Below are 23,379 nucleotides of genomic sequence, written 5' to 3'. Positions count from 1 at the left end.
AGAAAACGTTAACTATTTTTACATATTTATTATTTTGCCGTCTTAAAGCAATTCGATGTTCAAGTTACATCGTTAAAGACGTCAAGTTAAATCAGCTTTTGTGTTTTTTTAATTTTATTTTAAAATAACTCAAAATATAATGAAGTTAACAGTATAATAATAGTATTTAATGTATTTAAATGTATATGTATTTATTGACTTTATTAATTAAAATAAAAAAAAAAACTATTATATAAAAACAAATATGAACATTAAACGCGCGAGAAAATTTAACGAGTTATTTGCAAGCATATTGTAAGGTTATTTTACGATAACATGACTCAAAATAATAATATAATTTGAAGGTTAAAGATATTATTTTAATAAACGATTGTGGTAATAACGTTGATATTAAAATAAATAAATGCTGTACCTATTCATATTTATTCATATTTTATTCCCATACCTGGTAACTAAGATATACCACTTATGCCGGATAATTAAACGAGTAAATGGCCTACAGGCTGCAGTATTTAATATGTTTTACTTCGGTAAATAAAATATAAATAAAGGTTGTACGAATATACTTTAAATTTTAATGTGTAAGTAAACACTGCGTTTGAAATCCTTTTAGAATAGATAGTATATACATAATATTTATTGTATTATAACAACTAATATTGTTGTATTTGTATACCATAGTATACATTAAGCAACATAAGTATGTAACTGATGAATTTTGTAATTGTTGGAATACAACTAAACAACGTTTAATTAAATAAACCAAAGGAATGTTTTAATCCAAAGAAATAATAAATAACCTTCGTACAGAACTATACTAAATATAAAAATAAATACAGATGAGGACATCTATTACAATAGATGTCATAATATATGGTTTTATGATTTATTATTTTTATATACCTAAGAGCTAAACGTAATGAACATTATACACAGTAATTTGCAAAACGTCATCAAATTTGATTAACAATCATAGTTAAGAAAAATTATTACTTTTGATTTGCGTCAGACTAAATAAGCATTTCCTCGTGGCAAACTAATACAATTTAATTGAACCACGTTGAAGTATTAGTTTTTAGTCGGTTTTTCAATAATACTAAACATATTATCAATGATAAATGGACGTTTAAGATTTTAATTAATTTTAACATGTATACAAAATAAGTGTGACTATATATTTGCTATGTCTAATATATTACATATAAAATAATTGCATACAATAAACACTTTATGCGTATATAGTATATTTCACTTTTAAGAACGTTTTTATGACCATTATATATTTTAAGTACAGCATTCTAGAAACAATTAATGTTTTAAAAACTAATTTCTGTTGCGTATGTTAAAAATAAATAAATTAAACGATATTATTTAACTACTACGGTTTATTATTAATTTTTTGTTTATTGAAGTATACGTTTCGAATGACACCTAAATAAACAACTGAAGACAAATACGTTATACCTGTGCCTATATCAGAACAACAATAGTATATATAATATATATTATATTATACGGTGTACCTACCGTATTACGACAGGGTCAGGGTCAATTATAATACGGGTAATTTTATCTTTAACTTCTTGTTTTGAAAATTTTATACGCTTTTACTGCAGTAAGTATTTTCGACACGATTTATAAGTAATTACTATAATATAATAATGTACCTATATTAGTGAATGGCCAAATTAAATAGGTAAAATGATATTGTACCTACACAATAACTGTGTGCATAGTGCCACAGTGGCTAGGTAAATTTCAAATGTACCCGTGTATAAATTATCGTGGGTAATATTGTTTTACCCTTGGATTGAATTGATAATTGATCAAGTCCGTTTTCAATTAATTTTTATAGGTATTTTCTATTATAAAAACTTGTATCGTTTTACTTCATAGCACATAGTAAACAAATACCTAATAATACCAATAAAATAAACCTTATCAGTGCTATATAGGGGTAGCCCACTATTCCGCCAAAATCGACTTTTCCGTTTACCGCCAAATCTGTTTATCGACATATTATTTATAATAATAATATATATTTCTATTTTCAACTACTACAAATTTCAGTGTTACTTTGAAAACATATCTGGAGTTATTAAAAAGTATAATTAATTTAAAATAACACATTCAAGTAAAAAGTCAAAATTACGCCGTACTCAGTAAATTATACATTATAGAGTCTAAAATTAAAACTCTTGATTTTAAAATCAAAATCAAATCAAAATTGTACTTTATTATAAATAGTTATTTTAATATTTTTAGTTCTACATTTTACGCTATAAGTTTATGTATACTCTATATACACTCTATATATACGTCTTTATATACACTTGATAAACCGATTTCTTGTATTTTACGATATTAAGATTGTGTTGAATGAAACCAGCATCTTGAAATATTGGTTTGCGACCTTATTTTAGAAACTGCATGAAGTATAACCTTTTCAAAGTAAACATTTACTTTTAGAGAGAAAAAATAACTCCAAGTCTTTGCACTTTTTTGATTGTTACTCAAAATATGATTTAGATATGTTTATGTACATTTATTTGGTAATAAGCAAAAAATAATGGAACGTAATGACTATTAAAATATCCATGAATTGAAAAAATTGTAAAAAAAACAATAAACGAACACAATAATCGAAAGTTCCATCCTTATAATAAACGGCTATCAACTATTGACAAAATCATAAGCTTTGATTCACATGAAAATATTATAATAGGTATTTTTTGTTATTTATCAATAAAAAGTTTTCATATCAATAAAAATTAAGGACGTTATGGTTATCAGCTATATTAGTAAGATTATGAAATATAGTTTTTCGTCGTTTTTCATTTATCTATTTATATGTTTTGATTCCATATCGAAAGAGTAATATTTTATATATTACTATTTTTTATTATTTCAGTTAGAATAATTTTCTATTGTCTTGCACTAAGTGCAATACATTTATATACCCAATAGATTTTCTTTTATATATTGTGGTTATCACATGCTTCTTCAACGCTTGGCTATCATCATCATGCTTGTGTTGTAGTGTATTTGAATTGACATAAATTGTGTTTTTTCATTTGAGTAAACTTTTGATTTATAATTTTTAGTTGTACACTGCCTAAATATAAGTACACCATTACATAAACCATACACGAGCCAATTCAAAATTAAAAATGTATTAAAATTAATTATTTTTTATCACATTACTTTCAATAGTTATATTTTTCATTATGCTGAATTCACTTGTTTTTCACGAATTTTATCGAAAAATAAAAGTAAATATATATCGTAAAATTGATAAAAGATAAAATAGCAATACTTTATCTTAACTGACAATAATTATCAGTTTCCGTCGCATGTATTGTGAACTTAATCTTTCTTCTGTTATATTAATAAAGGAACGGCATGATTTTGAAAATATTTTGAAAGTGGTCTATGTATTTCAATTCTTACAATAAGGGATTATCAAAATCTAAAAACTGAAATTTTTGTGTGGCGGAAAACGGAAACATATATTATTATACTGACGGTAAACGGAAAGGATGATTTTAGCAAAAAGCTGCGATGTTGCAAAATACAGTTGAAGTAAAAAAGATAGGGAATTTGTGCTCTATATAATCAAAATAGAATGTATTTTAAACAAATTATTTTAGCATGTGTTAACAATTTTTTAATCAATTATTAAAATATTTTAATAAACGTTTAAAATTATATATATATATATATATAATTGTATCTTATTTCTTTTTATGAAATATTTATATTGTTTGTATATTATGGTAAACACAATTAAACTATAATGTGGATAATATAATAATAATGTTACTTTATAATATACATACACATCACACTCGAAACAAAGTATTGTTATACATTAAAATTTTTAATACGCTTAAAAAAATACTAAATAAAAATATTTCTTTTTAACCCTGTATATAACTATTTTCCTTATATTAGGAGAAATTAAATCAATAAATTAATATTAACTTGATAATATTTTAATTTAAATTTTTTAAATATCAAAATACTATGAAATTGGAAAAGCTATTTCAGAAAAAATTACTTCTATTCATTCTTATTCTCGTTTTCATTATACTATTTTACAATAATACATTGAAAAATTTAAAACCGTGCATGACGAATTATTTTCAGGCGAAAAATGCACTGAATTAAGTTCGACGTCGGTATTTGAGCTAAATTTTAACTAACGTAGTTTGTAATATACACAAATTTATTTTATACCATATTCTTCGTATGACGTTTTAAAACAAAATTATACTTGTTAAAAAAGTAATTATAATTTGTTTGTTTCTAAATACCTCGGTGTTTCTTTATTTTATTTTATTTTGTTTTTGTTTTCAGCGAAAGCAATGTATTATTATTATTTTGTACTTATATTTTCGATTATTGTCATAAATAAGTCTGTCGGTTATCTTGTACCTATTAATTATTATTTGAATTTTTGTGGACATTAAAAACATAATCATACAAAAATAAACAAATTACAAACTCGATCACATAAGACGGCGGTAGGTGTTTAGTCGTGATGATCAGAGGTTTGTTATTTCAAAACATGTTTACTCGGACAAATTATAAGTCATAATACGAAACGGAGCTTACTGGTTGATGACCCGAAATTCATTATGCCAGACTGTTTGTTTTTGATAATAACAAGACATAATTCGTTAGATAATATCGTCGCGGACAGCATCCGATACGCGCTTTCCGTCGGTTTGTGTATTAATACTTACGTACTTAGGGAATTTGGGATTGTAATAATATTATGCATAATCTGTGGTTCGAGGAAATATGGAGTTGTGCCACGTGCGAACGTCTATCTTAGAAGTTATGTCATTATTTTTTGACATAAAAAACCATGTTTAATAGTAATATATGATGTATTCTTTATTTTCAGAACTTCTTTCATTTGTTTTATAGCTTTAGTTTACAATTCGATAATTATAGTGTAATATAACAAACGACAATAATATAATAATATCGCTATAATACGCTCGTAAATATTTGGACTGAACGCTATTGCCGCATGCAACGTTTCCGCGGTTTTGATATTCGGCCGTCTCTTTTGTTTCATAGTATGTTCTCTCTCAACAAATAATGCATAGCCCCTACAAACCATCAATATATTTTCGGAATTAACGACATCGCGCGCGCGCTTGCGCGATCAAAATATACCACAAACCATCCGAAGGCGTTCGTGTGCCTTGCCAATGCCATAACGAGATTATGATAAGAATAATGTAGTAGTCTTATTTGCAGAAGATTTAAAATACATGGTAGCCCACGGAGGATAGATGATTTTTGTACAAGTAGTACTCAGTTATTTCTACAGTTAAAACAATTGCCTTTTCATATTTTAGCCTTATTAGCCAATCACGTGTCATTTTGTTTTGTTTAAAAAATACGTTAGGCATAATATGATGATCGTATTGTTTTTGTAATTAATAAAATTTAGGTGAATACGCTTTGGCGTGTGAAAGAGCAGAGTGGGTCTTCAGGAATGTGCCCCTGGCCCTCTTAACTCATATTCGGGGACCTGTGCCGTACAAAAGTGGTGCGAGGGCAATTATGGCGCGTATGTGGCTAATGAAAATGTATGTAAATAAATTTAATAAAATATTATTTTAAACTTAAAATATAAATGAATACCCTAGCTGTAGATTATTCATAAACCGTTTGCTATCTGTGGGTCGCATTTTATATAATATACTATATGGACATTGATGCAGTGAGGGCAAAGAACCAACGGCCGAATCGTTGCATTAAAAAAGCTTAGACACTGTAGTGTCTCCCGAGTACAACTATAACTGGTCTTTTTAAACAGGCTGTATATACAAACAGCTGCTGCTGATGTGATACTATTATTGTTATTATAATGATATCCGGTCACAATATTGTTTTCAGCGCCGTATAACCTTCTGCGGCGTCATCAACACGGGTCGCCGACATTTCGGCCGTGTCGCTAAAGGGCTTTCGGTAAACATGCTATAATATACATATGTATGTAATATAGATGTATACATAGGTACGTGATGAACGACAGACTCGACGCTGCAAAATATGATACATGTTATTAATTATTATTATTATTATTATTATTATTATTACGTCGTTCAGTCGGACAGCGGCTCGTTATTGCATTTTTCTCGTATTATTTTCACTGAACGCTCGTGTAGTCAGTTGCTGTGTTAGCTTTTATAGGGGAACAGGACGAACGCGGACTTTTACGGCCCCGGAACGTAATATTATAACTCAATAATAATATTACATTTTGTTGCTTTTAACCCATCGAATATGGATAGCGATCGGTCGTATAATATTTAATATAATATAAATTAGTATAAGTAGTGACGTAGACGCACTTCGGCCACGTATATATTTTCCCAGACGAATACACAAGAAGACGCAACAACTATAACATAACATAATATAATATGTATATATTCACACACACATGACCAGGACGACTATATTATATATATATATATATTTAGAATTCCGAAGGCGGCGGCAAAAAGTGAAAGTACTATCGGACGTAGTGACCGTGAAGGTAATTCGATAATAATTTGGTTTCGAGGCAACGGCGTACATATCTATGGCGAAAGCTCTTTTTCCTCTCTTGTGTCGTCATTGGTTTTTTCTCCGTCTCATTATATTATATTATTACATTTGTTGCCGTGGCAGCACTTCAGTGATTCTTATACAGTTTCCTCGCTTTGTTTTTCCCGCGATCTTTGCTTTTCACTGTCGGCCGGTGTTCCGGCACAATGTCTTGCACCGTTTCTCGCTGTACCTACTCGTACAACGTTCGGTGTATAACAATTTAACAATCATAATATTATATGTCACGTGAGTACATTATGAAAACATCTTTATCGTTTGTCGCATTCGCGAGAATAAAGAGTTTTGCGCAACAGTTGCCGCCAAAAAGGGCTTCGCCTTGTAAACTATCAGTGTTATTAGTATATAACGATGATGACTACACACGACACGTTTTTAACACCTTGTCGTAAGTCATTTAGAATAAAACACACAAACCATCGTGCCAAATGTCAATACAAGCTATGCGATATTAATCATTTATATACGATAAGTGTTAAAATAAAATTAATGTGTCAGCATTGGTTTAAACGCCGTTTCCAATTGTCGAGTTCCCGTGGTTAGTTTTCAACGAATTATAAATTATGCAAACATTATATTACATAGGTACATCGTACATTAACTACGTGTGCATTACAGATTATAAGCTTTCGATTTATATTTAATAAATATTACCGATAAAAATATATTATTAAAACATGGTATTTTAACGTATACAACATTAAGTTATGTTAATTATTTCATCGAGCAGTTACATGCTTTAATATAATATATTATTTGTTATATAATACATAATGATAGTGACTATTTTAGTAGATAGTGTTAGTGAACTATATTAAGCAATATTAATACCTGATCGGGTGATCAATAAATTTAGTTTCAAATATTTCAATTGGATGATCGCTTGTGAAAAAAAAGAAATAAAAATATTTGATGAATTTAAAAACCTATTTTCAAACTGTTGGACTAATACATCCGCTTATTGCAAAATAACAATTTTCACTGTTCTTAAATATAATCGAGTTATACAATGGCTAAGAGAGAAGATTTTCATCAATCGTACGAGCACATATACACTTGAAATAATGACAAATACGTTTTCCTTTGTGTAGGGTCCGACCTCATTTTGCGTTAGTTTTCAAAAGGATTATTGATTTATATATATATATATATATTTCCAGTTCTACAAACTAAAGTAAAACGTCTTGTTTGATATAAACTTTAAATAATAGTTTTGGTTATAGTAAGTTTTTTAGTTTTTGTATAGAATATATAGATACGCCAGCTCTAACACTTTGACATTATAAATAATTACACTTCCTACTTATAAAATAAAAATAAATACATTTTTAAAACAGTTGGTAAATTTGTAAAAACGACTTAAATGATTACAAGATATATATTATAATATATTATACAGTAATTTATTATTATAAATTGGTTCATACTTTTTAAACGTTGGTATTGAAATAATTATTATGGCTATGCTTAATTGACCAATTATCCATAAAAATAAATCTCTCGTACTACTATACTATAAAATATTGAAATAGGTAACTTCAAAAATTATTATTTTATTTTAATTAAGAAACATAAAAAAAAAATCACACATACTCAAATTTTACCGAATTTCATATGAGGATAACTCGTTTCCAGCGTCGAATACTGAATAATCCTGTCGTATGAACGCGTTAGTAAACGTCGCGTAAGCCAACAAGAAATCGATTTCTATAACATAAACTCGTTTGCTCTTTCCGTCGCGAGTTCAACACACTCATTGTTTCACGTGATCCGGATAAATTCGGTCTGACTTTAAAATGTCGATGTACGGACAGAGGTCGCAGTCCAGGACAGATAATTCGTAATGTTTATGGAACGTAAAAAATAATGCGATCTGGGTATAGGTATACAGTATTTTATACGATGCGTGTAATATATATGACACACGTGAAGTGATAAACGATCCACTCAAACACACGTGGGAAAACTTTGTTGACAGCATTGCGACGGCTACTATGGCTAACCCCACCAGCTGTAGCTGTATATCCACAATCCGATAACCCACCGACCGATGTGTTGTTTTTGGCTTTCGGCACGTAAGAGTATACATTTATTACAAAGGCAAGCATACGTAAAAACCACGGCAACTGGAGCCGATAAGATTAAGCGCACGTATGGTAACTGATTGAGAATCATCCCGACCAAAATCACACCACTGGACCGGAAAACGTCTCACCGTTTTCGCCAACACTGCTCATTATTACGTCAAGCTGTTCGTTGTAAACTGTTCGACTTACCACCAGCGTACAACGCAACATATTATATTATTATAATATCTGTAACACCACAATATTGGCTCGTTGCGATTTCAATCATAATATTGTTATCATCGCGACCGTGGTTGTACTGTAGACAGGTACAGATATTATATTCCTCCCTCGCCCAACGCAGAGGTCCGACAGCCGATATGTGTACAAATAACGTGCGTACCTATCTAATACGATTTCCATTCTCAGCGCGCGCCGGGAAAACACCGAAAGTGGGTCAAGTGGATATTATTGGTATTGTCCGATTTTCCCGCACCACCACGACCCCGGCGGCCACGTCAAACGTACAGTTTTCCGCTGGGAGAAAAATATACATAAAATCGTACAAACACATACGCTGCAGGCTACACACGTCTGCGTGCGTTTATACACGTATCACAGTGTACGATAAAATATAGACACGTGTAATATATTATGATATTATGTTTATCACAGAGCAATGTGAAAACAGAGGGTGGGGAAACTATGTGTATATAATATTGTCCGCTGTAAAATCCATACCGTAATATTTGCCGTGGAGACCTTCACGTGGCGCTTTCACCCGTGGCAAGATACCAGCTATATATCTACTATATAATACATATTATACTGGTCCAGACGTCGTAATTTGTGTGAGTTCACGGGAAAAATCGTAGACGGTTTTATTATATTTTCTTTCATTTTAAACGAACGTTTTCCCATACACACGGAGATCTCGTCTGATCCGGGGGACGAAAATCACGTATTTTGAGCACCCCTGTCTCGTCGACGTGACCATCATATTATGCAACTTGCGTGCCGAAGAATGTCGTTTTTCGAACGGCCACGACCGTCGTCGTCGTCTCGTGTCGATCGGTCTTCGGGCCACACGAAAACTTTATATATATATATATATATAAATATATATATTAATATATATTATCATCATCGTCGTCGTCGTCGTCGTCGTAGAATGTGATTTGAAATGCTACACGCGCACGCTCACGCCGGCATCACGTACACACTGGATTACAAAGTGGCGATTGCAAACTGCAGAAAAATCGATAGCAATATTATTGATATCAACATATTAAAAGCTGACTGCGATATATGGTGAATTAAAATATTATAGTGGCCTAACACTGTACAGTGGGAGAACGCGGTAGTCGCGACTCGCGATATAGTCTTGGTCTCGGTCGTCGTTGACGTCATCGCGAACATAGTGGCATTATGATGATAGTGTTGTACATAATATATTATCACGATACAACATAGTTATGGCGGTGGCGTTATATTTATAGTTTGGAATGGGCGAAGTAAAAAATTACCTTAAATTATATAAAATATAATATTTAGTTGTATATCGCTCTCGTCGAAACGCTATTATACGTGTCACCTCCGTAGATTAGATTAGGACTGTAACAAATCATCATTTCAACAGCAGATTTAACTCAAGTATTCCATTGGGGTACAGCAACTGGACGACTCGATTTAAAATACAAACATCATTGTCAGAAAAATAACACATTTGATTGGACCGCCGAATACGACCGGGTATGACTCGGGATAAATTCTACATAATCACATGATATTAAAGTTATAACAACTGTAAGCACCTACTCGGTACACACCCCTTACGTACGTACCACTTATAAAAATCACTGTTGCCGCCGCTTTTATGAACTCTGGATCTCTGATCGATGAGTTGCAGTTTCGAATATAATTAATCAGATCTGTTCGTTATTGTCATTGCAAATTACTTACGTGCTCGACGTCGTGGTTTCTTAAGTTATTTATAGTTTGTTTACCTGCATTGGTAATTAATAATATTTATATTTAAACGAGAAATTCACTAATAAATTAATTTATATTGTATATAAAGCTGATACCATTATGCTGATAATGGTAAATAATGCAACGGTTCTTGTTGAATTATCTATGGCGTTTAATGAACAATATACGGAATTGGTAAAACTCGTCAATCCCCCGTTAAAGCAGCGAAGTATTATTGGGTTTCACGATGATAATTCAGTACCTAGCAACCACGTTGAAAATGTCGGCTTACCGTGAATAGCTGTTAAATTCATCGCCATTAGCAATTCACGGACCAGTAATCGCGCACGGGGATGTGCGAAAACTGATTAATTATTATCGAGTGTAATAATATAGAGGTATAACGAATTAAGTTCAAACCAAATGGTTTAAACATCCGTTTGACATGATATTTATAAGGATCCGGTCTACCCGTGGTTCTCTAAATATTAACAATATTATGACGAACCCAGATCGCTCGTCACTTTTATATCATACAACAGCCAACATAAACATTATAATTTACGACCGTGTACATAATATATTTATTTAAACGTAATGTCACCGCAGTAAATTATTATATAGTATCGGCGGTGGTTCATACGTGTGTATGCGTGAGTACGTGTGTACAAGTGGCGTGTGTATGTGCTTAAGTCTTATACAACAAAATTTCTGGTTGTAGTTGTCCACTACAAACGTTTAAAAGTGAAAACTATTGAATGGTATTTAGACGAAACAAATATTGCGCAATCCAATAATATTTATTTTTGTAATAATTAATTATATTACGTTTTATGTAACACTACAGCAACGTACGCTGTCGTCGTGGTGTATACAACCCGACCTACTAGGTTCTATTATGTGCTGCAGTAGGTATGGAACTTATTTTACTCAACGTTTGTAGAAATAGATGATAGCTAAAATATTTCCAAGTCTGCAACGAGAATGATGATAATCGGATAATCGCAGTTCGTCACCGGTTTGCATCTATTTATGCGTTTTGAATTTTCATCAAGTTATAAAATATGCATTATTAATTGACTGTGCCGCAAACTCTCTTCGCGTCGCCAATATCTTTGTACCGAACTTTAACGCCGTTTCAATCGATTTACAGGTGGAAACGAAATTCCAAATGTTCCTGCCTGTCTGCACACTAAATAATATAATTTCGTCATGCTACACGTGTATCCACACACTGTACATTATAACGTCATTATATACGCGCAAACGCATAGAATATAATTTGCTTATAATAAGAGATTATTATAATATTCTTTTGTTGAAGTCTATAATATTAAAGTATCAGCGGATAATATCAGTATAAATGCTAGTGTATTATTATAACAACGACAATTATAATGAAAATCATGTAGTTATTCTAAATATTTTGTTCTTTAATTATTTGCGTGTGCGTACCAATAGAAACTGTCCATCTCAAAATAAAACAATGTCAGTACTTATAGTTATTTACGTTTGCTTGATGGCATAAACTATTATATACATACGTATTGTATTTCTTCTCGTCTTACATAAACATTAGAGTAGTTCTCTCATTTAATGTCCATTATAAGTTACAATATTATATTGTTACATGTTAATAATTTAACCATATATTATACATAGTATATACATAAAACATATGTTGTACTTAATTACCCTATTTCTTAAATAAATGTCCGTATTCAGTATTTGGCGAGTTCATCGAGTTGTTGCACACAGCACTTTATGTAGATCAGTCGTTTTTACACTGCAGCAGCGTAATTTGTTATATACATTATTGCATCGTCCTTAAATGGTTTATTGATTTTTTAAGTTTTAGAAATGCATGTACAATTATGTGCATTATCTATATATAAGCAAGTTAATTAATTGAGCAACTTTCATCATTAACCAACTTTAATGACAACTTATGATTTTGATTTTATTTTCTCATCTTATTAGTATTTATGTTCAATAATAAATCAAAAACTAAACAGCTGAAATTTTAAAACCTAACCTTCATTATAGAACGGTGAAATTATAAATGTTACCTACTTGTTATACTACTTATGTTATAAAATATCTATATTATACATAGGTAATAAATGGCATAATTTGGGAATTAAGTACTTATTTTTAAAAATATTTTGTGGTTTTCATTTGAATTTTACTTTAAACTTATTTATAGGTATCTACAACCTATCGATACATTTCAGCTTGAACTATTAAATCATATTTATATAAAAAAAAAAAAAATCATAGAATATAATGAAAATTGCACAATGTATAATATATTTGATGTACAAATGAATTGATCATATCATAAGCTCATTTGTCAGCAACCGAAACATAATTTTGCAAGGTTGTTATTACTTTTTTTTTTATCGACAAATTTTAATCTTTGCACAATGAAATTATATAAAAACTTTATTCTAACAAAATCCGACAATTTGTCGGTAAAAATGTTTTTTTTTTGTAAAATTATGGTGCAATGCGGGAATCACACTATTTTATAATTAATAAGTAGTTTTTATATTTTAAAATAATTATAATTTTTTTTAATTAGGTAGTCTTAATATTATTAAGTATAAAAACAACCTTTTCGTTTAGTTTATATTTGTATTTAAATCATATGGTTAAATCGATTTACCATGAATGGCATAAATACAAATATAATTACATTATAATTAAAATAACATGTATTTCATAATAAAACGTTGAAATAATTATTTTGTTATCTCTTCACGTTATTTGTGTTTAATAATAATAAAAAAAAATATATATATTCCTACAATAATTATTATTTTGAAACATAATATACATAAAAATAAATAATAACATTAGTTTAATAACATTTTATGTCTTTAATGATGACTAATAGTAATATAATACAGCATAAGGATTTGTTATTTTACTTATATTTTTATCATTACCAAATTTCAATGATTTTATCATCATATTTTTATTTAGCGAACAATAATAAATTCTTTTTACGAATTAACAAATCCATTTGAACAATTATTAGTTAAGTATATTGGAGTTTTATTCAATATCAGTGAAAATAATAGTTTTTAGCAATTTATAGTAGTTCTTAACGGTGTCCTTATTAAAACTATGTCAACGCATATATCAATTTTGATTTAAATTTGTAAATTAAAACAAAAACTAGCTATTTATAAATATTTAATTTGCAAAACATGTTTTAAATTAGCTTATAATGGTTAAAATATATTTTCGTGAAATTTACTCTATTCATTATGATTTATGTTTCATTTCGAGTCACTTATTTTATATATTAAATTATAGTCAATAAAAATGGAATATCCTATACAGTAATATTTTGAATTTATAACACAATAATTTTAATTGATCTATTAATTTGTTTTTACTAAAAAAACTGATATTAATACATACCAAATTTTTATCGATATGAATTTTAAAAGATTGAATTAATACACCTAGTTGAAATAATCAAAAACCTTCTTACATTTGTACGTTTTATGTAATTGAACGGTGGATAGTTATACATTAATATGTGTTTGTAATTACATTATCTTGTATGCAAATGGTTCAACGCGATTTCCACTGTCATAATAATAAATATTTTTAATTTTTCTTATTTTAAACCATCTATGAAAAATGAAAAAACCATTTCAGTCAATGTATAAATATATTTAAATGGGGAGAGGTTATTATTTGTTTTCTAGAAATTATTGATTTACGATTATAGTCGTTCTCTTTTACCGTAAAATGATTAAATAATTCAATATTATAAAAATACTGATTTTAAACTTCAACATAACGATAAGCTTAATTAATTTAAAGTTCTAGATCATATATTTTATGATGCAAAACATTTTTTTAAATAGTGTTTTAGGAGTTATCGTAGATTGGACAGTGCGTGTATGAGGTCCAAACAATACCGGCATGAGTAATATCGTATAATTTTATTTATCCCAATCAATAATTACATAGGTATTTTGATCAAAATCGATAAACTATACAGTTATTTATACATATAGTTGACTAGTAGGTGTATACGTCATCATTATGATGTATTGAAGACTCAAAGACATGCAATATTAATAAATTACATTACGGGTCGTGTGTATAGCAGGTAGGTAGACACCGTGTTATTATGTAGACTTGGGCGCTTCTTCGTGTTGTTAACGTGTACATACACACACGATATAATATAGACGGGGGGTCACACACGATAGTGGAAAAACACATAGACAACTGTGTTATACTATTCGTCGCTCGGACGAAGAAAGGAAAAAAAAATAGTGGGGTCCATCGAGGAAGGCATTGTGGTCGATGGCACTGTCGTTCTTTCCTAACCACCACAGTAGTTACCTATTGTCGTCGGCCGCGGTCCGTCCCCGGTACGTTCACTTTGTGTTTTTTTTTTTTAATTTTATATATTATATTCGTTTAGTTTAAATTTTTTTTTCGTTGATCGTTTTCGGGCATTCTGTATTTATTTTTTTTTCGCCATCTAATAATTATTATTGTCCGTACAGTACAATAAAATATTTCCAGATAAAATCACGTACGTGCGTTTTAAATGAAAAATGTGCGTCCAGTGTTTGCCGAATAATTAGTGTCTACAAATCATATCATCATACGTACTGCATACTCTACACCGCGAACGTTTCCTGCGGTGACTGGACCGTGCACCATCGTTGTCAAAGTTTGTATTTTATTTCTACCAGACCTCCCCTCATAAAAGATTATTCATAGTTCGTAATCTCGTGCCAATCGAGCATCGTGCCGCATTAAAAGTATTCCTGTGCGCGATATCGATCTATACAATATTAATAATTGACATTATTTCATAATCGTCGACCGATTTAATAATTATAATATTATAATGTAATATTGTATCATATAGTAACAATTAGTCGTGATTATTGGTGTACGCGGTGTATACGGCATTGCAAACGGCCATTCGTATTAGGTTTTAATTATTTTTCTGGTCGAACGACAACTGTCAATACGCGACTCCGTGGTGCGAGTCGGTACGTAAAATATTATTGTTATCATTACGCGGGAATTGCGCTCGCACAAACCTCGCTCATTCGCCAATCCGATGGTATTATACGTATCGTTATTTATCGAGTTGGCGTAAACTATAACAACAACTGTAGTAGAGATCGGTCGTCGGCGGGCGAAAAATGCGATTGGTCTGACGATGACGCGAGTGCGGGGTTTTTCTCCGCCAAAGACGTCATCGTCGGGTGGGTTAAAACCGATAAACCGGTTACGCCGTCGCGCGGCGACCACGGGTGTGCGCGTGATTTCGAGACCAGACGCGCGTTTTCCGGTAATTGTGACGACGGTCGACGATAGTCATCATAATGATAGTATTGCGATTTCCAGTACCCACCACACGATAGTATATTATTATCATTGTAGAAACATTAAAATAATAATTACTCCGTAATATTGTATATGCGTATCGTATTTACACGGTATTCGACCGGCGTACGCACGCAGCAGGCGTAGAGGTGTACCTACCCATTACTCACAGCACTGTCGGTAAATTTATAATGTCGCACGTCATGTGTTTCCGATCGGATCCGTCTTGGCAATTTTTCTTTTCCCAAACCGAATGAAAAAAATTAATTTATACGCTCACTACGCAGCGCGCTGCTGCCGTTCCGCATAGTAATCGCAAGCCATTCCGAAACAAGGTCGTCGTCAGTCGAGTCAGGTTGTGTTGTGTACGAAATATTATCGTAAAGTTACAAAACCGTGGTCGGATAAATATGCGCGAGCGCGTGTGTGTATACCTATATAATATATTACAGGTATATGTATTTTGCCGTTTATTATACGATTATTGTATTATATTTGCACGGGTAATTTTTGATTGGTCGACGCGGACCCGAGATTATGGTACGCCCGCGGGGCCAGATCGAGAGACGACCACGAAATGGTCGGGGCCGCGATGACGATATAATAATATACGAATTTTTATTGTTTAATAGTCTGATAATACTATATATATCAATATACTTAAGTATTAAGCCACGCTAGTTCGTAATATAATATTTTACTTGGTTTTTGTTTATATGCGGTATTTTTAGGGTGCGATAACAATATTTTACGAATCTGAACCTTCCGCAAAAATATACGAATGCAAGTTTATGAAAATTCTAAAATTTTGTTTCACAGTGACTAAATAAGTTTTAAAAAAAATTTCAAATAATTTTCACGAATAGGTATGTATAAATACACGCGATAGAGGAAATCGGGGAGATTGACTAAAATATGTGGAAATATACCTTTACAAATACATTTTGACCCCCATTAACCAGTGTAGTAGGGAGTGTATACAAACTTTTTTTTATGAGCTAGCAAATATGTGTAAATCGGAACCAGCCTCTGTTTGCTGAGTCCACAATTGACGAATGAGTAAATTAACTGCGAGTCCAATAAACGGCGACTATACTGTGTCTTGTAACAAAGTGTCTGACTAGTAAGATACAAAATTTACAAAAGGAAAATCGGATTGATAAAAATTGGTAATGTGATTCGAACATTAAAATTCATAATATTGTCGTAAATCTATCTATATATTTTGCACGGTTTTTGACCCGGCTTGCAATGACAACGAAACGTTTAGTACTTATAATATAGTCTCGTAGGTACCTACTTGGGTACATTACACGTGTTTCACTGCGTGTAGAATAATAATTGATATATTTATGGAATTTTTCGGATACCTGTTGCAATAACCTGCTTCTATGTGTCATTAGATAACTGGCTATACAGAATAAATATTATATAGGTATGTATTATATACATTTTAATCATACCACCACTTGCATGCGACGTGCGTTCAGCAATTTTTTTTTCTTATGCTGTGAAAATTCACGATTTACAAAACAACCCATTCTTAAAAGTTTACGCGCCAGTGTGACTGCTATTATTTTAACTTTATTCTTACACCTTTAACCTGCAGCAGACTATATTTTAGACTCGTATTGCCAATGTTATTGTAATATTGTATGCCATTGCATTATTACAATCGATTTGTGGCAAATTTTTATTTCCTTTAATGAATGTTGATATTGCTTTTTTTGTTCGTAATGTCATCATATTATTAGCCTGTGAATCGAATCATACAATAACTACGTTTCACTGTTGGATATTTCCATTTTTATAGTAAACACATTTAATGTTTCTTGCTTAAGTTTACGAACAGTTTACCGTTTTCATACAAAATCTTTTTTGAGGAGTAATGTATCAATACTGTAAGCCTCTATATATACGTTTCATACATTTCGAAAACAAAAAAGTTTGGTTTCGAAAGGAAAAAAATAACTCCTCACATCGTCGTCTTTTATTTAATATAGCATTGTGTCAGACCGTCATTGTGCTATTTCATACATTTTCTCCGACATAATCTCGCGTGGAATAATTTGGAAAAAGCGAATACATGTTTATGCGTTTCGGTGACTAATTAAAACTGTGGCTGTTGGCGGGGGTTCAATGAATACAAACAAGTTTTAATAACAAAATATGTTTCGTAAACTGTACATATTGTCAAGGTTGAATAGCTCTATAAAGGGCATGTCACATGAATGAAGACGACGTTTTTCGCGCATGTAAACAATGAAAAATGGCACAAATACTATTTATTGGATATAGGTTACTGTCGTGCGGATAATATTCCAATGATCGGTTATTGTAATCTAATTATTACAATCGATCGCTCTTATAACGAGGTGTATCCACAACCTACTTTGGTTATTAGCACCCTAATTATTTGTAGATATGTTATTACTTATAATATTACCATTGTAATTTTGTAGTCTACTTTGTTGAAATATTCGTAGAAACTATTGCAAAAGATTCTCACATAATATACACACACATAAGATGTGTAATACTACTAACATTGAAATTCCACGCTCGGTTTCAGAAACGTTAATAAAAATTTAAGAAGGACGTGTGAGGAGCTCCATTATCCATTGTTTTAATAATAATATACACATAACGTTTCATATTTAATGTACTAATGTCACATCATTATGTTTAACTATCATATTTAATTTTTTTTTCCAACGACGAAATTGATAACTAAAAACGTCAGTGACCGTGCATCGCATATAGCTATATATATTTAAATCTATTGAATGATATTATTTATAAATAATATTGTCATATTTTAAACGATCCTGTATACCGATTAATAATAAAAAAAATAAAAATAATAACTTTTGACGGAGTGATTTTCATGGTTACTCATTATTTTTGTATATCACGGCGCTATTAGAAAACCCAAATTTTAGTTCAGTGTAAAATGACCGGAGCACATCGCCGGAGTCGTCATTTTCAGACCGTTGAAGTTTGGCGAGGTCAAGGAAACGCGTACCTATGTAAGCCGTAGAACGATAATCATAATAATATTATGTGCTATTGCGAAACGACGTTGAGGTCGTTCCCGGAACGTCCCGACACGTATCGTTTGACGCGGCGAAAACTCGCTTACGCATAACGGCCATATGCCCATATGACAATAATATTGCATTATTTTTATTATGTTGTCCTCATGAGTACTTGTACGAAAAAAAAATAAAACATGATATATACTATAATCGTATTTTCTCTCTTTTTTTATTGCGGGATTTTATGGGTTTCAGATAATTTAGGTCGGTAAGACTGAACGACTATATATTACCACGGGATCGTATATAACAGGAGCCAGGAGGAGAGTTGTAGCGATGAGTGGGTAGGAGAACGGCACAAAGTCAACGCGAACGATTTCGCTACGAGCGGGCGCTGACGCACGCACGCAAAGCCGCAGGGCATAATATTCCCGTTGCGAGACGCTCGCTCGTCATTTCCGGATCGGTCGTTTACATTCACTTTGGATTAGGTAACCCGCGTAATCGGTGTGGCCCACAATCTACAACTGTATGATAATGTTGTGTTATACACCCAGACCATATCGATGTGTAAAATATATGCGGACATAGGCGTGACTATAGTAAATACGGTGCAGGTTGCGGCGGAGGCTACACATGCTATCCCTGTATTATTTAAAGCACCGTAAAAAAAAAAAAAACAAACTATATGTATAACACTATGCTGCAAACAATTTTTAACCAACATTTTTGTTTCATATAATTACCTACGATTATAAAGTTTTTTTTTTTACATTAATAATTTATTTTTTACCGACAAAGCATCGTTTAATACTTTTTTCTAAAGTTACTTGTAGTTTGTATGGAAAATCGCATTAATAAACCAATAGTTAAAAGGTGTAATTTTAATAGTAAGAAAAGACTGAACAATATAGCTTTATCATACATATTATCATGCACGAATAAAAGTGTTTTAACAAGATTGAGTAATAATAATAATAATAATAAAACGTTTGTGTGTCTGTATAACTGTGTATGTGAGTAAAATCACTTAATTTACCAAAAATACATTTTAGGATTATCATCATCGACTTTCAATGATTAATGATTCTATTTAAAAACGATAAATTGCTAATTATTATACATAAATGTACGCCCCCTACCCATACAAATTCGATATATGAAATTACCCCTCCCAATCCTATCAACCCCAATGGTAACGAATATTGAGCTAATGAAAATATTTTGATGCTGGGCATTAAATAATATGCAATTATGCGGATGTCACACCTACGTATATCTTGAATGCAAGACGATGTTACTTTGTTTTCGTTTGACTAATGTTTTATGAAAACAAAATCAAAACTTTTCATATATTATAATATTATATATGTAACAGGTCTGCTACAAATATAATTTGATAAAACATATTATATTACATTTTGGGAATATACAATATTACTAATGCTAACTTGACAACGTCTAGTCAGTCTCGTGTTCAGGGCTGAAAAATATATTCGCATTCCGACCGCGAATTCTCAAAATGTAAGGTTAACGCAATCATCGTTTTCAAGGTGTACAACTGCTGCTATATGTACCTATTTGCGCTTCGCGGATCGGTCGTTGACGACGGGTTAACGTAATGATGTATAAGTACTATATGTCGAAACGCGTTGACCAAATGTATAACAAACATGTCACATGATATTCCGAAAACCATACGACTTAATATAGTCGTGTATTATAGAAAATCATTTATTTGTTCGTCGGGCCCCGTTAATTACCATATTATTGAGAGAGAAAAAACAACATCCCGAACGTGATAGGTCGTGAATATTGCCGAATTAGTATTTACATATAATAATATGTAGGTACACTCACGATGAATATTAAAACGTCGTACAGCGCCTCACTAGGAAATAGATTTGTCAACAGATGTAAGGAAACGATAACATAGACACTTCTGTTTAAGTGTGTGGTTGAGATGTCAAACTATGCGTTTTTTTTATCAAGGTAATACTTAAGGAAGTTTTTTTTTAAATCGACTGACCAATCGACCTTTTAGCAGACTTAGCTATACTAATTGAATACATCGATGGATTCATTTGTGTTTTGATTTTACGATACACGTAAATGAACGTAAGTCTTAAATAATAATTATTTTGATACGATTAGTGGCCGATTGCGATATCAACAAAAATTCCACGGTAATTGCATACGTGTACCTATCGTTCACTGTTGTTTATTTCAAACATTGCACTGGAAGCGGAATCTCCTTGAACGCTAACAAGACGCGCATAAAATATATTATATCGATTAACACTCGTTAAATACATTCGGAAAACGTCGTGTATACTAGAAAAAAATAAAAATAATAATAAAACACAATAGGTAGCGAATGAATGTTTTTCATAATATACAGTCACGAATAATAATGATATAACGGCGAACAAGACTAAACATATAATGTCGATTGCTGAACTCTTTGTGTAAGTATAGGTCAATATCGAACGAGTTATAGACTGTCTGTATAGTAAACCGACTACGCAGGTATTTTCAATATAATATACGTCTGAACATCTATTTCTGGTATAATATTTAATACCTTTGGACCAACGTGCATTTATTGTTTTTATGTGAAAACGACTAATAAGATGTTATGTTTATAGATTATCTATCTATGTGAATTCCACTTCTTAAACTAAAACATCGATATTATATAAATATAGGGCGTAACTCCTTTAGAGTTAGTTTTAGCATAGATCTAACGTCGCCACTCACCTGTAAATATATAAACCAGTTTATAGGTTAGGTTCATAGGTTTAATTCTAGGCAAAAACTTTTCGCTCTATCATTAAATCAATAAAAAGTTTAACTTAAAATGTTATAATAAATTATATGATATCAAAATAGTATTTAAATTAACTTATATCTTCAAAAAAAATGTCAGATTCGAGTGGAACAATGACGGTTGGCGCGTTAATATATTAAGTAAGTACGGGCTCACTAAAGGGTCGATAATAACGCCACACAGTAAAACTTATTCGTGACGAGAAAATTGTTTTTTTTTTTTATGTATAATATACAATCGTTAATATTATAAGAGTATTATAAAAATATTTATAAACTATCACGGCGCAATCGTGTAAATGAGCTGTGACGGAGCTGTATACATTGCAGATTGTTAAATAATATATTCGGTGCGTATTGTAGGAAACTTCAACGTTTATTGTAATACGATAACAGTTTATTTATTTAACTTAATTTTTACTCAATCAGTAAACTTAATCAATGATTACACCTACTCATAACAAGTGTACCTATAATAATCGATAATTATTGTTAACGTACGATTGTTTTGCATTTAATACGTATAATATTAATGTGTAAGGAAGTTGTTTCTCGCGTGTTGTAATCGAAGTATAATATTATATCTAATCGGATACGATTAAGTGGTAAAAATTAAAGAAAAACATGCACATTTTTAAACCTGGTGGTAGTGCCTGTAGCTACACGTACTTATAGATGTCAGACAAATGTCGTTATCACACCTATAATGTAGTACACCCTTATGGTCCCATCCCCATATGTTTTATTGTATTAAACTCTCTTTGGAGAACAAAAACAATAATATAAATCTAATTTTTTGGTTTATTTATTTTTTCTAACAGAGAAGGAAACGAAGAATCCGGCGGTGGTAAGGCGACTATGACGTCCGGCGTGGGCAATTCTCCGGACGTGGTGGCCATGGAGCCCCGGAACAGCAACGGTAGCGTCAGCGTGGGAATAGTGGACGGCGGCGGTGGAATCGTCAACCCCGCGTTTCAGCCACCTTCATTGCTCAGCCAACAGAGTACCGTATGGACGCGCCGCCAGCAGGCTGTTTGCGTTCGACACGCGTTCAAGCACTACGGTTCTGCAAGCAAGCCGAACCACGTGCTAAGCAACCTTAACATGACGGTTGCTAAAGGCACAATGTTAGTATAAATGATATAGTATTTTTAATTTGTATACTTTTATTTTGTGTCTTTATTGCTTATAGTAGAATAGCGAGACAAACCTCTCCTTCTCTCCCTCTCTCTTTTTCTATCTCAGTTAGTGCCCACAAAAAGGAAATTATCTGGAAACTTCAATAATTTCCGAGCATTTTTTTTTTCGAAGAGTTCAAGGTTTCGATGGGTTTTTCCAATAATAAGCACATTGTGTTATATTATTATTACTAAATAAACTAACGAAGGGTCCTGTAACTATCCTATTTATGTTAGGAATTTTCATTATATATATTCCTATAATATCAATGAATGTTATTA

General features: G+C 31.4%; 1 protein-coding gene across 3 annotated transcripts in view; it reads left to right on the top strand.

Moving 5' to 3' along the window:
- The window catches only part of LOC113554822 (ABC transporter G family member 20), a 44,890-nt gene that overhangs the window by 5,575 nt on the left and 15,936 nt on the right, over positions 1–23,379 (top strand). Inside the window, exons 1-2 of one of the 3 annotated variants that reach the window (XM_026958873.1) lie at positions 15,119–15,384; positions 22,741–23,046. In XM_026958873.1, the coding sequence (XP_026814674.1) occupies positions 22,778–23,046 (269 nt within the window). In that variant the 5' untranslated portion in view covers positions 15,119–15,384; positions 22,741–22,777. Of the gene's footprint in view, positions 1–15,118; positions 15,385–21,122; positions 21,209–22,740; positions 23,047–23,379 lie in introns of those variants that run through there. The other 2 variants (XM_026958874.1, XM_026958872.1) reach the window with 2 other exon arrangements.

This window comes from Rhopalosiphum maidis, chromosome 2, assembly GCF_003676215.2.
Source record: "Rhopalosiphum maidis isolate BTI-1 chromosome 2, ASM367621v3, whole genome shotgun sequence".
Taxonomy (NCBI): Eukaryota; Metazoa; Arthropoda; class Insecta; order Hemiptera; family Aphididae; genus Rhopalosiphum; species Rhopalosiphum maidis.
This window is presented reverse-complemented; position numbering and strand designations above follow the sequence as displayed.